The 17,148-nt window shown below is 46.1% G+C and overlaps 1 protein-coding gene across 1 annotated transcript in view; it reads left to right on the top strand.

Moving 5' to 3' along the window:
* Positions 1-17,148, top strand: part of norpA (no receptor potential A) — a 151,063-nt gene that overhangs the window by 20,400 nt on the left and 113,515 nt on the right. Inside the window, exons 2-5 of the mRNA XM_077664649.1 lie at positions 3,799-3,896; positions 9,869-9,966; positions 11,903-11,989; positions 15,637-15,696. Of these exons, the coding sequence (XP_077520775.1) occupies positions 9,883-9,966; positions 11,903-11,989; positions 15,637-15,696 (231 nt within the window). The 5' untranslated portion in view covers positions 3,799-3,896; positions 9,869-9,882. The remainder of the gene's footprint in view (positions 1-3,798; positions 3,897-9,868; positions 9,967-11,902; positions 11,990-15,636; positions 15,697-17,148) is intronic.

Raw genomic sequence — 17,148 nt, 5'->3', positions numbered from 1 at the left:
AAGTGTAGCATGCGATGCATTTGATCTTGAAAGGATGGTCACGGCATGGAAACACTGCTGAGAGTGAAAAGAGTTAAGCAGGCCAGTTTGTATTGATGGGAAAGGTTGTCAAATCCAGCACGAGCTTTTAACGCCGTGACACTAGTAAAACATGAGTAGTCGGAATAAATGAAACGAGCAGCACTGTTTTGCAGGGATTCGATGTTATCTTTGATGTAGGCTTGATCCGGGTCCCATATGGCTGAAGCATACTGAATTTTAGGTTGAATTAATTTAATTAAGCAAGTTTATGCATGTGCGCTGGAGCATGTTGAAGGTTACGTTTTAAGAGGCCAAAAGAATGGTTAGCAGCGGCTAGAATCAAGTTGATATAATAGTTCCAGGTTAAGTCTGACTGAAGGTAAACTCCTAGATACTTGTAAGTGGAAGTTGTCTCAACTGTTATGTCATATTAAGAGAGTGTGTAGTTGGGACACGACAAGAATTTCTAGTAAAGGAGAAAAGCTTTGTCTTAGAGGGTTTTAGGGTCATTAGCCACAACTGGCACCAAGTGTTAATAGAATCAAGGTCAGTTTGTTAAGCTTGTTGGTCAGAGTCATTTGTAATGGTTCGGTACACGACACAGCTGTCAGCATACAGTCTAATTTGGGAAGAAATGCAGTTTGGTTAGCCATTAATAAATATTAGAAAGAGCAAGGGACCAAGCACACTCCCCTGGGGTACACCAGATCTGACATGGGCCATTGTAGAGTTAGACCCATTAACAGATGAGAACTGAACACGAGATGAAAGGGAGTCTTTAATCCATGCTAATGCCTGAGGGTGAATATTGAGGTGTGATAGCTTGAGAAGTAGTCTATGGGGGGAACCCGATCAAATGCCTTGGAAAAATCGAAAAACAAAGCATCGATTTGAATTCCGTCATCTAAGGAAGTAAATAAATCGTTAGTAAATCTGGTGAGCTGAGTGTGGCAAGAAAATCTCTTGGGAAAACCATGCTGATATTTAAATATGATGTTAGATCTTCGAGGTAATGAATGAGCTGAGTGTGCGTGACGTGTTCAAGGACCTTGGAGAAGGAGCAAGTCAATGCCTATAGTCTAGAGTCTATAGTTTAGAGGATCAGAGCGGATGCCCGATTTGAAAATACGTATTACTTTGGCAACACGCCAGTCGCGAGGAATGGAGCCAGGTGATAAAGACTGAGAAAAAAATGTAGACAAGACTTGATAAATACTCTGAGATATGTTTTTTAGTATTTAGTTGTTAAAGCCCAGAGGATCTGCGCTTGTGGCAACTTTAAGATTAGTTAACAAAGAAAACACCATCTTCACTAATGACTATTGTGGGCATAAAATAATCATGAAATGAGTTGAGAACTGCAAAGAAACAGATGAGAAAGCGTTGTTAAAGAGTTGAGCAGAATGGACATTGTCCAGCTGGTCATGTCAAAAATGAATCGGGATGCGAATGAGGGTTAATTTGCTCCAAAACCTTTGGGGGTTATTGATAGCATGGTGGGCAAAACATCACTATAAAACTGGCGACGTGTAGCTTTAAGCATTTTTTGATCATTTTTATCGCTTTTTTTGCATTTTTGCCATGTGTTTAATAGGTTGCTAGCAACCGCCTGCGTATAAAACGTTTTTTCTTATTATTAGCTCCTCGCAGCTGCCCGTTGAACCAGGGTGCACTTTTGCTGCATCTGATTGTGATAACCAGTATGTATTTTATACTGAGGTTAATTAGGGTAGTTTTAAACAGTGTCTAGTTCTGTGCAATGGAACGGAACGAACATTCAGCCAAGAGCCGTCCAGAAAAAGAGGTTAATTCATGATTCATCTGGTCAAAATTAGCTTTGTTAAAACACCTGATCAGCTTGGTGGTAGTTTTTCTTTCGATAATTCTGCAATTGATGCACCCAGTAATGATGTCATGGTCAGAAAGACCATTAAGGTGAATTGTTTTAGAACAAGCATCGGAATTATTGGTTAAAATCAAGTCGAGAATGTTTGCAGTGGTACCTGAGGATCACGGGGGCTTTGTAATGAGCTGAGCTAGGTGAAAATCTAGACAAGTATGTAGGAAAGCATGTGTATCCTTATCACATTGAGTAACAGATAGTGTTTCCCAATTGATACCTGGGAAATTAAAGTCACCAACGATAATTAGGACAAAATATGAAAAATGCGTGCACACATCGGTCAGTAAGCGACAAAATTCATCAGCAAAGCCATCATACAGGTCGGGTGGACGATACAACACACCAGAAATATTGCTTGTAGTAGTACATTTCAAGGTGACAAATGCAGACTTGAGAAAAGTAGACACAACAATTGGTGCAGAAATAAGCTCTTGCTTGATCGAATTAAGCACACCACCTCCTCTTCTGTTCTGTCTGTCGCTCTGAAAAAATTTAAAACATGACTCCCATGAAAGGATGTCATCATCTGAGGTATAATCGGTCGGCCACATTTCAGTTAATGCTATTAACGAGGTTCCAGAGGAGTCAATAAGTGAGGAGAGGGCATCACTTTTCGCTGTAACGCTTCTGATGTTAGTATATGAAGTAAATATTATCTAAACACTTCAGTCCTGTCAAGATTGGCGATGCACGATCGGAAGCACCATAATGACTTGAATGTTATCAATCAGTAGAAGGCTGAGTTGACACGCAGCCTGATTGCCAGTAGAGTCCCAGAGATAAACATTGTCGTTTACATAAAGTTTAATAAAATACAGACGAATGCAGTCCCCCTCCTTCTTTATCGTTTTCTAAAAGTGCCACAGTTTGCGGTGCTTATCATGAACAGCCTCAGAGTAGTCGCGTGATATGCTAAAATTGGTGTTCTTTAATTTGTAGCCAAGACTAATGATGGATTCGGCTTCTTTCTCATCATAGAATTTGGCAATAATGGGACGTTTCTTGTCAATCGAAAGACGCCCTAGACGATCAGCTCTGGCAGCGGATGTGACAGTAATGCTAAGTTTCTCTGTGTAAAAATTCTCTTATATACTGCTCTGAATCTTCCCAAAGCCTAGATGGATCGGAATCATTGATGCCAAAAAACAACACGTTCGACCACCTTGAGCGATTTTCCAGATCATCGACCTTGTCCTGAATTTTTTTTAGAGATTTTTTTTAGCATTTGACACAGGTTGACTTGGGGGTAGTGTTTCAATTTTGCATTCCAATTCATTAACTGTTTTAGTCAACTGTTCCAGGTCGTTCTTAGAGTGAGGTGAAAGTTTTTATTGATGACATAAAAAAAATGGTGCTCACTTTCTGGTTGGAAATAATCCTGATGTACAGTTTCTGTCTGTAGTTGCCTAAGCATTGTAGCCTTCTGACTTTAGAAATATCTGTCGTACAGCATGGAGCAATATGAAAATGGCCAGCTGAATTTCAGTTGAACCATGCCGATTGTTATTCCTGAAGGAATGAGCAGGGCAGCAGGGCAGCATGTAGGAACATATTGGTGTGCAGTTTTGCATGCTATCTCGGAATAAGTTGAGCTCGTGTGATTCTTCAATACGGAGCCAAGTTTTGGCAGTAACCTCTCTAGCATAATATGTGAGAATACACGATGCATGCTGGTTACATCAACGTTGTGAACAAGCACAGAGCAAGGATATTTTTAGGAGCAAGAGGGGCGAGGTATTGGCAGGGACACGACAGGGCTGGTATGGATGGTGCGTGCCCAAGAAGGGGGAATTCATACGACTGCTTATAAGTGCGATTGTGGTTTTTGTAGAGTTGGTCGCATGATGGTGTTTCGGGTTCTTTCTCATCTTCAGAGCACGACCGACCGCCTGGATGGGATTCCCGTGAGGGTGCTCCCTGGTGTGGCTAATATGCCGGCGCTACCCTGCTGAGCTGCTCTGCTGCTGATGCTGTGAGTGTCTCCGCCACCCAGTGGTTTCCCTGCACACTCCTCAGTATGGGTGTACACGCCCCTTTGTTTTTCTGGAGGTACCCCTTTAATCTGCTAAATTTTTTTTGCCGCATGATGGGGCATTTTTGTCTTCTTTGTCATGAGTGTTGGAGTCATAAACGTTGATAGTCATAGCGTGACACATTGACACAAATAAGAAATCAAGAATTACTACCGCTTCTCCTCTACCGTTGGCGTCCTCCCCCCCAGAAATTTAGACAACCCCCTAATTTCAATTCCTGGACAAACCCCTGCCTCCACAGTGTTCTTCCCATCTGTCCTGTCTGCCCTTACAGGAGCACAATCCATCAACAGCAAGATGGGGAACCTGCATGCTGTTCTGTTATATCATCTAGGGTTTGCATTGGGCCTCGGGTTAAATCATAAATGAGTAGTTGATGGACTCTGGCAATTATAGTGCAGAAAAGGAAAAGTACTACTGCGGCAAGACAAGTACACCCATATGTCAACTTCTTAATGTTTAGCTGGAGCTCATTAATACTCACCTGGTGCCCATCCTTGTGCTTCTGTCCGTAGTCAGCTGTCTTCCCTTTGCACCGCTTGTCATCTTGATTGTTTGCCAACTCGCCTAGCCTTTCATATTAACGCATTTGAAAATTTTGGTTTGGAACGTGTGCAGACATAAATTAAATTGGAATTTTCAAACAAATCTCTATATTACACTCTAGGAGAAAGCAGGGGTTGTGCGTGGGTTGTGTGCGTGTTTTGTATGGCATGCTGTTCTTTTGTTGTGCAATTTCTCTACGCTGCCTAATGCACTTATGCTCCTGACATCTGCAAAAGCTTGTGCTTTTCAGAGTGCTAATGATTGCTGTGTTTTGCTTTGATTGATTCCTTAAAAACGGTTTTTATGCAATTTTTTAGTGTTCTCTTGTTTTATTAATTTTTTATTATGGTACTGCAAACAGCCCAAAGGCATTGTTTTAGGGGGACGTTACAGAGGGAAAAACGCAACAATGGCTAAGGGAGCAAGGTATTATAGCAACATAAGCAGGTAAGCGCACCATGAACGAAATTTGTACAAGTCACTAGCAGTGCAGAGTGTATGGACTCTTGGAAAATGCTGAGTTATGTTGAGTTGTTGCCTTACTGTTTATTTTTTAATTCTTGAATGCATGGCTCTCAGTGTTCTGTTTATGTTCGGCCACAAGCCAGTACTAGGGTGAACTTTTGAGGTACTTTTAGCATTGAATCATTTCCAATTTAGAAACAGTCCAGTTTCGGGCATGCTGTTTCATGCCCGCTAACTACCATCCTAGCAGTAGTGTAACTGCCCTGAAACCAAGTTTGCTCCTGGTGCATCTTTCACAATGCGGACGAGTATTTTCACTGTCTCTTTCATAAAATTTATCATGCTTGCTGCCTCAACCTAATGGTTCTAACAAGACCTTTGTATATGGCATCATGCATCGACCGCCGTTAAAAAGTTGGAACCCCATCTTGTTACACAAAATGTTTTTGTGATTCCTGCACACCCAGAACTTGCGTCAGCTCGAGTCACCTTCCTCATCTGTCTGTCTGAAAAACTTTGTTATAAAGGTACAGGGAGGAAGTTTGAGGTGGCCTGGAAGGGGCCACCTCTCGCAATCATTAGGTGGGCTTCTCATTACAGTAGTCCATTGGCGACCGCCGTGGCTCGGGCTCGATCGACCAGGGCCTTCTGGCTCGCCAGGCCTGAGCAGCCAAGCAAGGCTGCCTCCCAGTCCTCTCGGGTGGGGTTGGGTTTTGGGGCAAGGTTCGGGGTTTATTGGCATGGCCACACCACGTGGAAGATGTCCAAAGACTTCTCCACACAGTGCGGGCACTTTTCTATACATGCAGGATCAGAGTGCTTTAAAACTGCCGGGCCCAGCATTGTTTTGGTGTATAGACGGAGGAGTATGCATTCCTCCGCCTTTGTAAGGCCCTTACAGGGCTTAGGATAGATTGCTTAGCTGAATTGGTATAATTGAGTAATTTCTCGATAACTTCGGGCTGGATTGGGTTCGGAATCCATTTCGGAAGGGTCTGAAGGCGTTGCCTGGAGAGTGAGCGCGTGGGCAGCAGCGTCTGCCGTTTCATTGCCTTAAAGGCCCATGTGAGCAGGAGCCCATATGATCGTTCAGGACGCGGAGGCCCCGAGGTAGTCGCTATTTAGAAGGACGCGGTATGCAAAGAGAGGAATGTACCCCTGTTCATTATTTCTGCAGGCCCCTCTCGAGTCGGTGATGATGACTTGCGAGTCTTGGTCTGCGGCGGCTAGAGCAATGGCGACCACCTCCGCACGTGTTATTTCTTGAGCTCAGAACGTTAGGCCGTAGCATAGCTGAAATCCCAGACAGTACTGCATTTTGTAAAGTTATTAATTATTAAGGCTATCATCTGATTAGATGCCTGCTAACTCGTATTGCTTAACTGATTGGTGCTTGTGTGCTACATGTGGTGTACCCCACTCCCCTTTGTGGTGCTCTGGGTCTCCGAGGGCAAAGACATATAAATCAGGGTCAGTATTGGTGCAGGCCAAGTAGGCACAATGGAGATGCAAGCAGTGGGACAAGTGAAGACTATAAGGATATGCAGCACTCTTCTCTGGCTTTTAACTGCTTACTTTGTGGAAAATTTGTTCCCCCTCCGTTACGATGCGGCCGACCAACTTCATCATTGTGTGTTAGGACAGCACCGGCTGGGCGAGGAGGGAAGTCTCCCTCATGGGGGAAGCGGAAGCATGGACGGGAGTGCCACCTCGTAGGTTACGCGGAACTCCGTGGAGCCAGTGGTAGTCTCTTCGGGATCCGACCAGCAGCATGAGCGGTCGCAGCCGCATGCTCTCGTCACCGTCCGTGGCAGGCACACGGAGATCCGTCATGCCTTGCCGCTGGACTTCTGGTTCCAGGCAGTGAAGTGAGTGCAGCAAATGTGTGCTCTTGGCACCTTCCCCAGCAAATGCTCGGGGATGACTTTGCCCCAAGAATGCGGCGCGCACGGGAAAACCCAGCCAATATTGTCGGCGGATACAAACGTTCGCTGCCCATTTGCTGCCAGAAGCCCTTCTTAAGTTGCCTTCTATTTCAGTGGAATGCCTCGTTGATGTTCTGTAGCTAGCTGGCCCGCTCTGTATATTATTAATTGCAAGTGTAATAAATAGCATGTGAGTGTTCACGCTTTGTCGTCCCTTCCCTTCGTTCCCTCGAGCACGAACCCGTTCGCAGTTATCAAGTGGAAACGCTGCATCTGCAGAGTAGGAGTGCGGCGTGGAAGGCTGTCCCGCATATTTCCACAACTCACTCACTCACTCACTCACTCACACTCACTCACTCACTCACTCTCACTCACTCACTCACTCACTCACTCACTCACTCACTCACTCACTCACTCACTCACTCACCCACCCACCCACCCACCCACCCACCCACCCACCCACCCACCCACCCACCCACTCACTCACTCACTCACTCACTCACTCACTCACTCACTCACTCACTCACTCACTCACTCACTCACTCACTCACTCACTCACTCACTCACTCACTCACTCTCGCTCGCAGGCACGCACGCACGCGTGCGCACACGAGGAAAACAGTTGTTCATGGACTAGTATGCTAAAACAGCATGAAATGTTCTTTTTCTTCAACTCTTCCAACCTTCAAAGGAGTGAAGCAAGAGAGACAAAGACGCAAGGGAAGATGATGAAAAGAACTGAATGCAAATACCCGGTTCCTTTTCTTTTTAATCTTCCTTCGATTTTTCGCGAGTTGGAAGGTGGAAAGGAAGAGAAATAATTCTTACTGCTGCTCTAGCCTGCTGCACAGAATACGTTTTTGTGTGTGGGCATGCATGCGAATCTATCATATTTTTAGCTGTGGAGGGAGGCAGCAGATAAGAAGGAAAGAACTCGCTGCTCACGTAACCAGAACGTCCATTGAGCTGTGTATTAAGGGGGGGTGTCTTTCATGCCACTCAGTGCGTTGCAAAGCTCGAGCTCGTCATGGTAAACCCCAGAGCCTTAAAGCACACGCAGAGGCACTTGTGGTCCCTGCAGCACTGCTCACAGTCTGGCTTATGCCGAGCGGTGCATTGGTCAGAGCACTTCTTCAAATACTTCTTTTGGCTAAACCGCTGGCTTGTTCATACTTAAATTTTGGAAATCTGTGGCATTTGTTGGTGTGCTTTATTTCGTGCTGCATTTCGATGGGATACTTGCCTTTTTCAGTCAGAATGAAATGACAGTCCACGTCGGCTGCAGCAATGAGCACCCAAAAGATTTCTCACAACAGCTGATCCCATAGCGCTGTCTCACTTGAAGCGGTGGAAGAGCATTCTTTGTTTCGTACCTGCTTTTGTCCTGTAACCGATTGAAAGGGGGCGCTGCGGGTACACCTGTTGCGAAACCTCCTTTTTCGGTCTTTCAAAAATAGCTGATGATGCAGACTACTGGCTCACTCTGACCGAAACAGGCAGGTAGCCCATCTAAAGGCAGTATCAAGTGAAGCTCGCAAACAAATGTCATTTATTTGCAAAATTTGAGCACGAACGAGCGATCAGTTTAGCCAGGAGAAATATTTCAGGAGGGGCTCTGAGTGATATGCCACTTGTATGTGTGGCTGTTTGCTTTTGATGGAAAGCGCACAGTGATGCCCCAGTGCAGTAGTGCGTGTTTATATTCTTGGGGGGACCGTGCAAGTCACAGCTCCAGCAGAGATTTCAGATTCTCGTCCTGTGTGCTGGCATCATTAGAGGTGCCTTCCCACTGGGTGTTTGTTCCTCTCTTGCGTTGTTGTCCCACGGTTAATTGGAAGCAGGAAGGCTGGATGATCGGGCCGGCATACATGCACTGGGTCCTTATGTGGCCTTCGGGCAAGGTCACGGTCGTGCTCTGTGCTGGGAGTCGCTCTAATGAGCAAAACGCTGCATACGGAAGTGGCTTTTTCAAGGCTTCACTAATGACCTCCCCTGGTCATGGCTGTTTCTGAGCAAGCATCCCTCCTGTTGTCTCCCGAGACAGCCGAGGTGTTGCTTTCGGGGCTGTGTCGTTCGTCAAGCATGTGAGTGTCATGAACTTGAGCTTGTGGGTTTTGCCTCATGGCTTTCTGCTGTAGCAAAAATGTGTTGTGGGCTGTGTTGTGCAGATTCCTTGCTAATTCTAGAGCAGGACAAGTGTAGTGCAAGCAATCTGTTGTGAATGGTCAGGCAAACCTTGCCAGCATCTCTGGTGCGTATTGCTATTGCTGTGAGTCTCATGCAGTCACCTTGGCCGAGTGTCAGCTGTTGCAACTTTGTGTTTGCCTGGGGAAATTAAGTGGCTTACTTCTGCCCTTGAGCAAGCCATGAATTGGCATTGCTAGCTAAGTGTTGGCAACGCAGTAAGGCTGAGCCACTTGACAATGTGAGCTGTGCTAGAATTTCTCTTTAAGGGACTCCGACGATGCCTCCACCTGATTTTCGATGTTAGTGCAGGTTGCTCGTTGTTTTTTTGTGGCTGATGTTTGTTTGGCAGCAGGAGACATAGTTGAAGCTGAGAAAATTGTATTTAAAAATTTCCCTGTGACCCTATTCAAATTGGTCATGTCAAACTTGCCACACTGAAAAGGACTTTGTGATTGCTGTTTTTAAAAGAATGGTAGTGCAGCCCAGCCTCACAGGTATGCACACATAAAACAGTCTCTGCACCACTGCAGTTTGCTTGTGAAAACAGCCAGTGGTGGTTACAGCTGTGCTTCACTTCCGGTCTTTTCTGGCATATGTGAGCTCTGTTGTCAGCTAAAGTTGTCCTTTTTTTTATTGTCATTACAATGTAGTAATCTTTCGATGCTGGCCAACTTCGATTTATCCTCAGTGTTCCTTTAGTGAAGTATTTTGGTTTGGGCCTGGTGACGGGAAATGCGGTGAGGCTTCTGGCATAGATGTCACCGCTGAAAAGGTTGTCACTCTTGCAGCCCCCGGCTCCACCATGACGAAAGCGTACGACTTCAACTGGCAGCGTCCCATACCTGAGGCCCTGCTCAAGGGCTGCATCTTCGACCGCTGGGAAGAAGTGCGTTGTTGCCTCTCGTTTGCCCCCCGTGCACAGTTGGTGCAGCATGCCCCATTGATCTTACCCCTGCACTGTGTTGACTGTTCACATGGAAGAATAGGTTTTTCAGCACGGCAACACGGGCAGGGCTGAAAAGAGGTGCTCTCTGCCGTGCTTCTTGTCCATCTTGTGCGTGTTGCTGTTGTGGCACCAAAGCACCTTTTCTTTGAATTGACTGCCACCATGAGCGCAATGTTGCAATGCCGTAAAATTCCGAGCCCCCGCCCTTGCAAGTCGAAATTACTGGCAAAGCAGAGGGGGGCGCTATCCTGGAACGATGCCGGAATTCAAGATGGCGGCAACATTTTCCCGCCAGAAAAAAAAAAAAAGCGCAGTGCACATGGATTTAAAACGTCCTGCCGTTCTTTCCCGCTCAAAGAACTCGAAGAGCTCATTGTCCGCGCATTCACTAAGCACCGATGTACCGTTACTGAACTTTCTTCGAAGTTTTGCTTTCCCGTTGTTTTGCTGTGACAACTTTTCGAAATTCTTGTCCCATTCCCGTATCCGTTTCCAGTCGACCTTAAAGTCTTAAGACATTTGTTGAATGTCCCTTCCGTTTTCCCGATGCCACTGTATGACCTGAAGTTTCTTCGCCACTGTGCATGAATGCATTGGTGACTTGACAATGCCAAAACAAGACAAATGGTGCGTGACGAAGGGGCATGCGAATGGCTTAAAAAGCAGGATTGTATTGGATTGGATTCTTGGACTGGATGGGGCACACCAATGTCGCCTGGGCGCGGAGACGCGGTGTGTGATAAGGGCGCGGAACGGACGGGGGAGGGGGGCGCTTTCTCGGAACGGCGTGGAAATGTGAAATTAACAGTGAAGTTAGGGGGGGCCCTTGCATGGGTGGGACCGCTTGTTCGGAATTTTACGGTAGGCTATATACTTGGAGATCGCAGGAATGACTTGACGTCTGTGTGTGTGGTAATTGCTTGTTTGAGCACTTAGGCGAGTCGTGTTGTTCTGGTGCTCAGTCAGTTGTGACTGCACTCATTGTGTGTGTGGTGTCCGTAGAAACCGGAAAAATGCTGTAGCTGATTGGGAGGGAAATTTGGGACACCTGGGTAAAGAACCCTGTGATCATCACAGGTAGTAACTTGAAATGACTCACGAAAAAAAAAAAAAAGGAAGAGGTGGCAGGTAATGAATGGTGACTGCCCACTGACGAGTTTCTTCATATGCAGGAAAAACCTAGGTGATCATGGAATTGGGAGTAGACTGATTCGCTATGCTCCATACTTGTACAGGGGCTCCTGGAATACTAGCAGTCAGCCTTTGGTTCCAGTGTGCAATGGGACCGTAACCCTCTAATGCCGCGCACATTGCCCGTATGGTGCAGAGTGTGAAAATGTGAACAGTTTCAATTCCTGATCTGGAGAACTGCTTATATTGCTGGCATAATTGCAGAGATGGCATTTACAACATATTTATGAAAGCAATGTCAAACCGTCGTCTGCCAGGGATGCAGGAGGCCTGTTCAAAGATAGATGCATGCAAACTCTAACACTAACATTAAAACAGACCAAAATTTCTATGGTCATAATGCTGCATTGGCAGGCTATTGAGCAGTTTCCAATTTAGCCCTGAATTTACTCTGCGTACCTGCATATTTATGCACAGTATCGTCATTCTAAAGCATTCAGGAATAATTCAATTATTTATGCTGCAGTTATTTGGTTCTTAATGAATGTCACAGTTTTTTTGCAATTCTTCAATGAATTGAGCACTAGGGATCAAACCTTGGAAGTTGATAACTTTTAGCTAACATTTGCAGTACCTGTACAAGAGAGAGTGGTGCAAGAGACATAGTGAGGAGAGCTTCATTGCTATCGTGGCCAGAGCTGTGTGACGTAGCCCTTCCCTTTTGTCTTTTCCTTGGGGCCTGCAGGAAAAGGAACAAGTAGTGTACGAACCCAATGCCCTGTTCCGGGTCGACGAGTATGGCTTTTTCATCTACTGGAACAGCGAGGGAAGGGTGAGTGTACACATTTCTTGTTATTGCATTGCAAGAACGTTAAGAGCTATCGTCACACCGAAACCCCGCCGATGTCCGAGATAAAATTCGCTGCTTGGTTGAGAGAGGTTGCATGACCCTGTGATGTCATCACAACCTGTCCCCTGTGGCGGGTGGCAATTAAATTACCGTGAAAACCTGCTTATAATATGGACCAGCATATAATACGAGGTGTAATTGGGGGATAGTAAAAACAGAAACAAAAGTTTTAATTTGCGTATAATGCAAGTAAGGCAGACAGCTCAAAGACACTGCGGAAGTCGGAAAGCTGAACGTGCTCCAGTTATTTATGTACACCGGCGCATCGGATATGACACATGTAGTGGGGGCGCCAAATATCTGGCAGATACACATCGGGCATCGTGCTCGCGCCTACCATAAACATGCGCAGACCGGTTCTGGCATATGCTCGGACGCTTAGGCACGCACACTTTGGAAGTGTCTGTAGTCGGTGCTTTAGTGATCGTTATTGGGTGTACTGTCTTCCGAAAAGCCCTTGTCAGAGATATCTTTCCACAAAAACATATCTTTGGTACCGTCGAGTGCGTTTGATATCCCACATTTTTTGAAATCACAGCCGGTGAGCTCCTTGGGAACGCTAGCCCAAAGGTCCACCATCAAATGTACAGAGCAGCTAGCGTGGCCTGTGCCCGATGGCAGTAACTGCAGACTCTGATTACTTCCCTTCCAAGGACTGCTTTCGCAGTCCCGATACCATGGAAGGTGCGATCGTCCTGGGTGTCGTGAGGTCAGGTCAACGTAGTGACCTGGTGTCGAAATCGAAACTGCCGACCTACGCCACCGCTAGATAGAATCTCCTTTCACTCAAAGCGTGGTGATAACGGCGCTCGATAATAACGGAACCAGAACTGCAGATTTTGGCCGAAAATTGTGTGGATTTGCATATAATGCGAGATGGTAATTTGACATGCTAAAATCTGGAAAAAAAACCTCGTGTTATACGCGGGTTTTTATGGTAATGATTGGTGTAGAGAGGTTGCGTGACCTTGTGACATCGTCACAACCTGCTGACCGTGTTGTGAGCAACCTAGTTTCTAAACAGCAACCTAGATAATTGAAATCAAAGGTCAGAAAAAAATGTGATATGTATATGCAATTGCTGGCACCGTCACAACATAGTGGTAGCTAGCAGTCCAAACATGACAATTGATAGACCAAAAATCACAAAGAAAATGATGCAAACACACAGAGAAGTTGCAACAGAAGCTGCAACAAATGTGAAATTTAATGCTATCACATTCCACTCTGTTTTGTTTAATAGGGGAGATGTTCTCTTCCACTTAATTGTGGCTGATTGCCCGGACCCCACCCCGTGATCGCGTACGCTACGAGCGCACGCCGACCACGGCGGGCCTTGCTCTGAGGGATCAAAGGAATGATACTCTGGCTGACACAAACAAGGAATTTATAGCTACAACAACAATGCCAGCTAGCAACAAGACACGCTAAGGAATCGAGGTCATCCGACTCACCAGCAAGGTTACAAGCGGATGTTCGCCCATGCTAGGGCAGGGGATACTCCGTGCCCGGATGGGACGAGATGCAGGAGAACAGTCCTCCCCACGAGGCCTCGCTCTGCGAGCGGAGAGCGGAGCGCCGCGGGCGGTACATCCGCTCCCGACGATGTTCCCCAGCTGAAGAGAGAGATGCTGTGTCCCACGCATGCGCAGCAAGCCGTCTGTGGCGCTGTGACGCCGGTGCCCTCTCTTGTTTAGTTAACCAGGGAGAGTCACGTGACGCACCCCGCATCGAAGTGATGCTGCTGCTGCAGGGTGCATCGCGGGAAAGCTAACCTAAAGTGGGAAGTCGCGAGGGAAAGTCCCCACAACTGTTAACATTACTCAAGCGTCCCTATAGTTCTTTTTCCAAGGATCCTGAGTGGCAGTTTCGAGTGAATACCTTGAAAGCGCACTTCTTGGCCGAAAGTTGCCTTTGCACACTTCCTGAGATATGAACCCTTGTTTAACACCCAGGTCCCATTCCCAACAAATTCCATGAGCAATTTTGTTTTTTTCCTGTCACCACCTGCAAACACCTACTTTCAGCCAGTGCTCGACCTCCATCATGTTGACACTCCGTCACTAGCTGAGATTATGGCTGGGCACATCATTCTGGAGGGTGGGATCAGTTTGCAACATTAGTAGTTTGACCTGAAAGATTGGTACTGCTCTTATTCGGCATGTGCATAATATAACTTAACCCTTCTGAATACTGCTCAACTTTCTGACTTGTGATTAAGGACAACGCAGTGAGCCATGGAAAGGAAAATGATAGGTGTAACGAACAAACGCGGGTTAATGACATCCTAGTCAAAATCAAGAGGAAGAAATGGGGTTGGGGAGGGCATGTACTGCGAACGCAAGATAACCGCTGGTCCTGAAGGGTAACGGAGTGGATTCCAAGAGAAGGCAAGCGTAGCAGGGGGCGGCAGAAAGCTAGGTGGGTGGATGAGATTAAATAGTTTGGAGGGATAGGGTGGCCGCAGCTGGTACAGGACAGGGTTACTTGGAGAGAGAGAGAGAGAATGATGAACGGAAAGGCAGGGAGGTTAACTAGGCGACGCCCGTGTGCTACCCTACACGTGGGAAGGGGAACGGAGGGAGAGATAAAAAGGGGAGAGAGAAAAGAAAGATCATTTTTCCAAGGTTGATTGGAGAGATCTGGGAGAGGTGCCGGGTTAAGGTAATGGCTTGCTCCTGCTTCACTCAGTTTTGCTTCCTCTAAGGCTCTCGAGATATTTTTATTGCTTGGCGCAAAAGTGGAATCTAGGAAAGGACAAATGTGGACTGCTGATGACAGCTGAAAAAAAGCTTGTTTTAAAGGGACCCTGAGGACGGGGTTAAGTTGGCCTGTGTCGATACTTTACCACACCCCAGTGACAGAGAGCTGCTGCACTTAACACTTAAAACAGGGCTTTCATGGGCAAAGAAAGGTGAAAAAATGAAATATTGGTGCTGTCACCATCGACCGTATTTGCAAGAAAAATGCCGTGACGTCAAGACAGTTTTTAGCCAAGGCCAGGCTACAGGACCGTTCACTTCCTAGTGGCGGTCATGGAGTCCTGTGTGGTCTTGATGTCACATGTTTGAATAAAGTGGCAAGCCAATTTTAAATCCAGTCTTCTTGACTATAAATTCATATATCTTTAGTTGCTGAGCTAGCATCGACATGGCTAGAGCGAGCTGCAGAATTAGTTCTTATTAAGAAAAAAGAAATTGAAAGAAGTTGCCCCCAGTGTTAGTTTGATTGCATGGTAAGTAGGCGCCCTCAATCCATGCCTTTTAGTTGCCGCATCTGCTTCTGTAGTATGTTTTGGGTTTGGCCCTGGCTTTGGCAGACATGTTTTAGTTGCGGTGACATTGGAAAGGGTTTGTGACTGCAGTTTCGTGGACATTAAAAAAATTCCAAGTGGTCAGCATGAATTTGGAGTCCTCCTTTGTAGCATGCCTCACTGTCACTTCCTTTGACGTCAAAAGTTGATGTTGACTTTTTAATGTGCAGCTTTGAGTTACACTTAGATTGCGATTCATGATCGCTATTCGTAAAGTGCATTTTCATGTGTGTCTGCTCTGTGCGGCTGATTCCAGGACGGCCAGGTGCTCGAACTTTCTCAAGTGAACGACATCAGAGCTGGAGGCATACCCAAGGTGCGTCGCAGTGGATATCTCTTTTTGTGGGGGGCGCCTCTGTTGCTTTTTTTTGGCGTCATGTCTGCGTGACTGGACACCAGATAACTCTGGGCTTCTCATACCAGAGTTTTTTGCAGTCAGTGACGGCTTATTCCTCTGCCTGTGTAGCCATGGGCATGCAAAACACAAAAAGAAAAATTCCACCAATTTCGCCCTCGAAGTGCTAGACAATGGCTATGTGTAATAGTAAGTATATAGAAAGATGAGCTTTAAAAGAGAGTTCAAACGACATGAAAGTTTGTGAGGCACAACATCCGCTTCGTTAATAAGGTGCGTCTTTGCTGCTTGTCGCACTGCACCACTCACACATTGTCGTTTGTTGGCCCATGATCTAGTTCGTCTAGATGTCTGTCTGTCTAGATGTCTGTTGGCCCATGGTCTTGTTCACTGTCTAGTTGGGCATTGGGCATGTGGTGCCAAATACTCTGGGAATCCAATTTCTTGGGCACGCATTTATTGATCACATATTGTTTGCACGCTGCTTTTTGAAAACAAAAAGCCGCAGTCAACAAAGCTGTCTCTTGCACAAGGTATAGGCCAAGGCACTGAATGTGAACGAAGGTGCAGTGCTTAGTGTCTGTTCAAAAAAGAGAGGGATGCACACTTTGCTCACACAAACTGCTCATATTATAGCACGCACCGTGCATTTGGTGTTCTTCAGATAATGTTGGAGCTTTGAATCAATGCTCACGTTGCTTCCCGGTCACTGCACATGTGGTTATGGTTCCTGCCACTGCATCCTGGTCCCACTCATCGGCATGCTTGGAGTTTTACCTGAACAGTACTTCCTTAATCTGGAGGGAAAAGCCCCACCTGCGAAAGAAAGGGGGGTGTTCATTAGTGCATTAGGTATACATTGATGAGGCTCTGGTTTCTGGCGAACATTTTTCTAGTCACCTTGACAAAATTCTCTTGAGTCACTTGGAAGTGCAACAGTTTTTAAGATTATTTAGTTTGTTGATGCTTCTTAAATTCTTGTTGGCTGTGGCCAGAACTTTCTACAGTGCAAAGCCAACCTGATATTAATAGTCGTTCAGAATCATCTCACTCTTCTAATTCTAGCCCATGAATTATTTTATGATGAGCAAACCTGCTTTGTCAGCATTAAGTTTTTGCTAACTGACAGCCAGGTTTTCTGAGGCCATGAATCCCTCTTTGTAAACCCCTCTTAGCGTTTTGCCCAGCTCATTCCAAGTGCGGAGTTATCAGTCTTTTCTTCTTAAATGTACTTGGGAAAATTATGCTACCATTGCATGGGCCATGGCTTTTCCATCTGAGTGAGACACTTATACAAGGCACGCTACACGCTTTCGTGCTGGTTTTGCAGGCGTAAGGCATTTAGGCACATTGATGCTGATGAAGCAAAGGACTCCCAGCCATTTGTTGATATGGAAAAGGGGGCTGTGATCC

This window comes from Amblyomma americanum, chromosome 5, assembly GCF_052857255.1.
Source record: "Amblyomma americanum isolate KBUSLIRL-KWMA chromosome 5, ASM5285725v1, whole genome shotgun sequence".
In the NCBI taxonomy this organism is placed as follows: Eukaryota; Metazoa; Arthropoda; class Arachnida; order Ixodida; family Ixodidae; genus Amblyomma; species Amblyomma americanum.
Note: the sequence above shows the minus strand (reverse complement) of the source record. Positions and strands in the feature narration are given on the sequence as shown.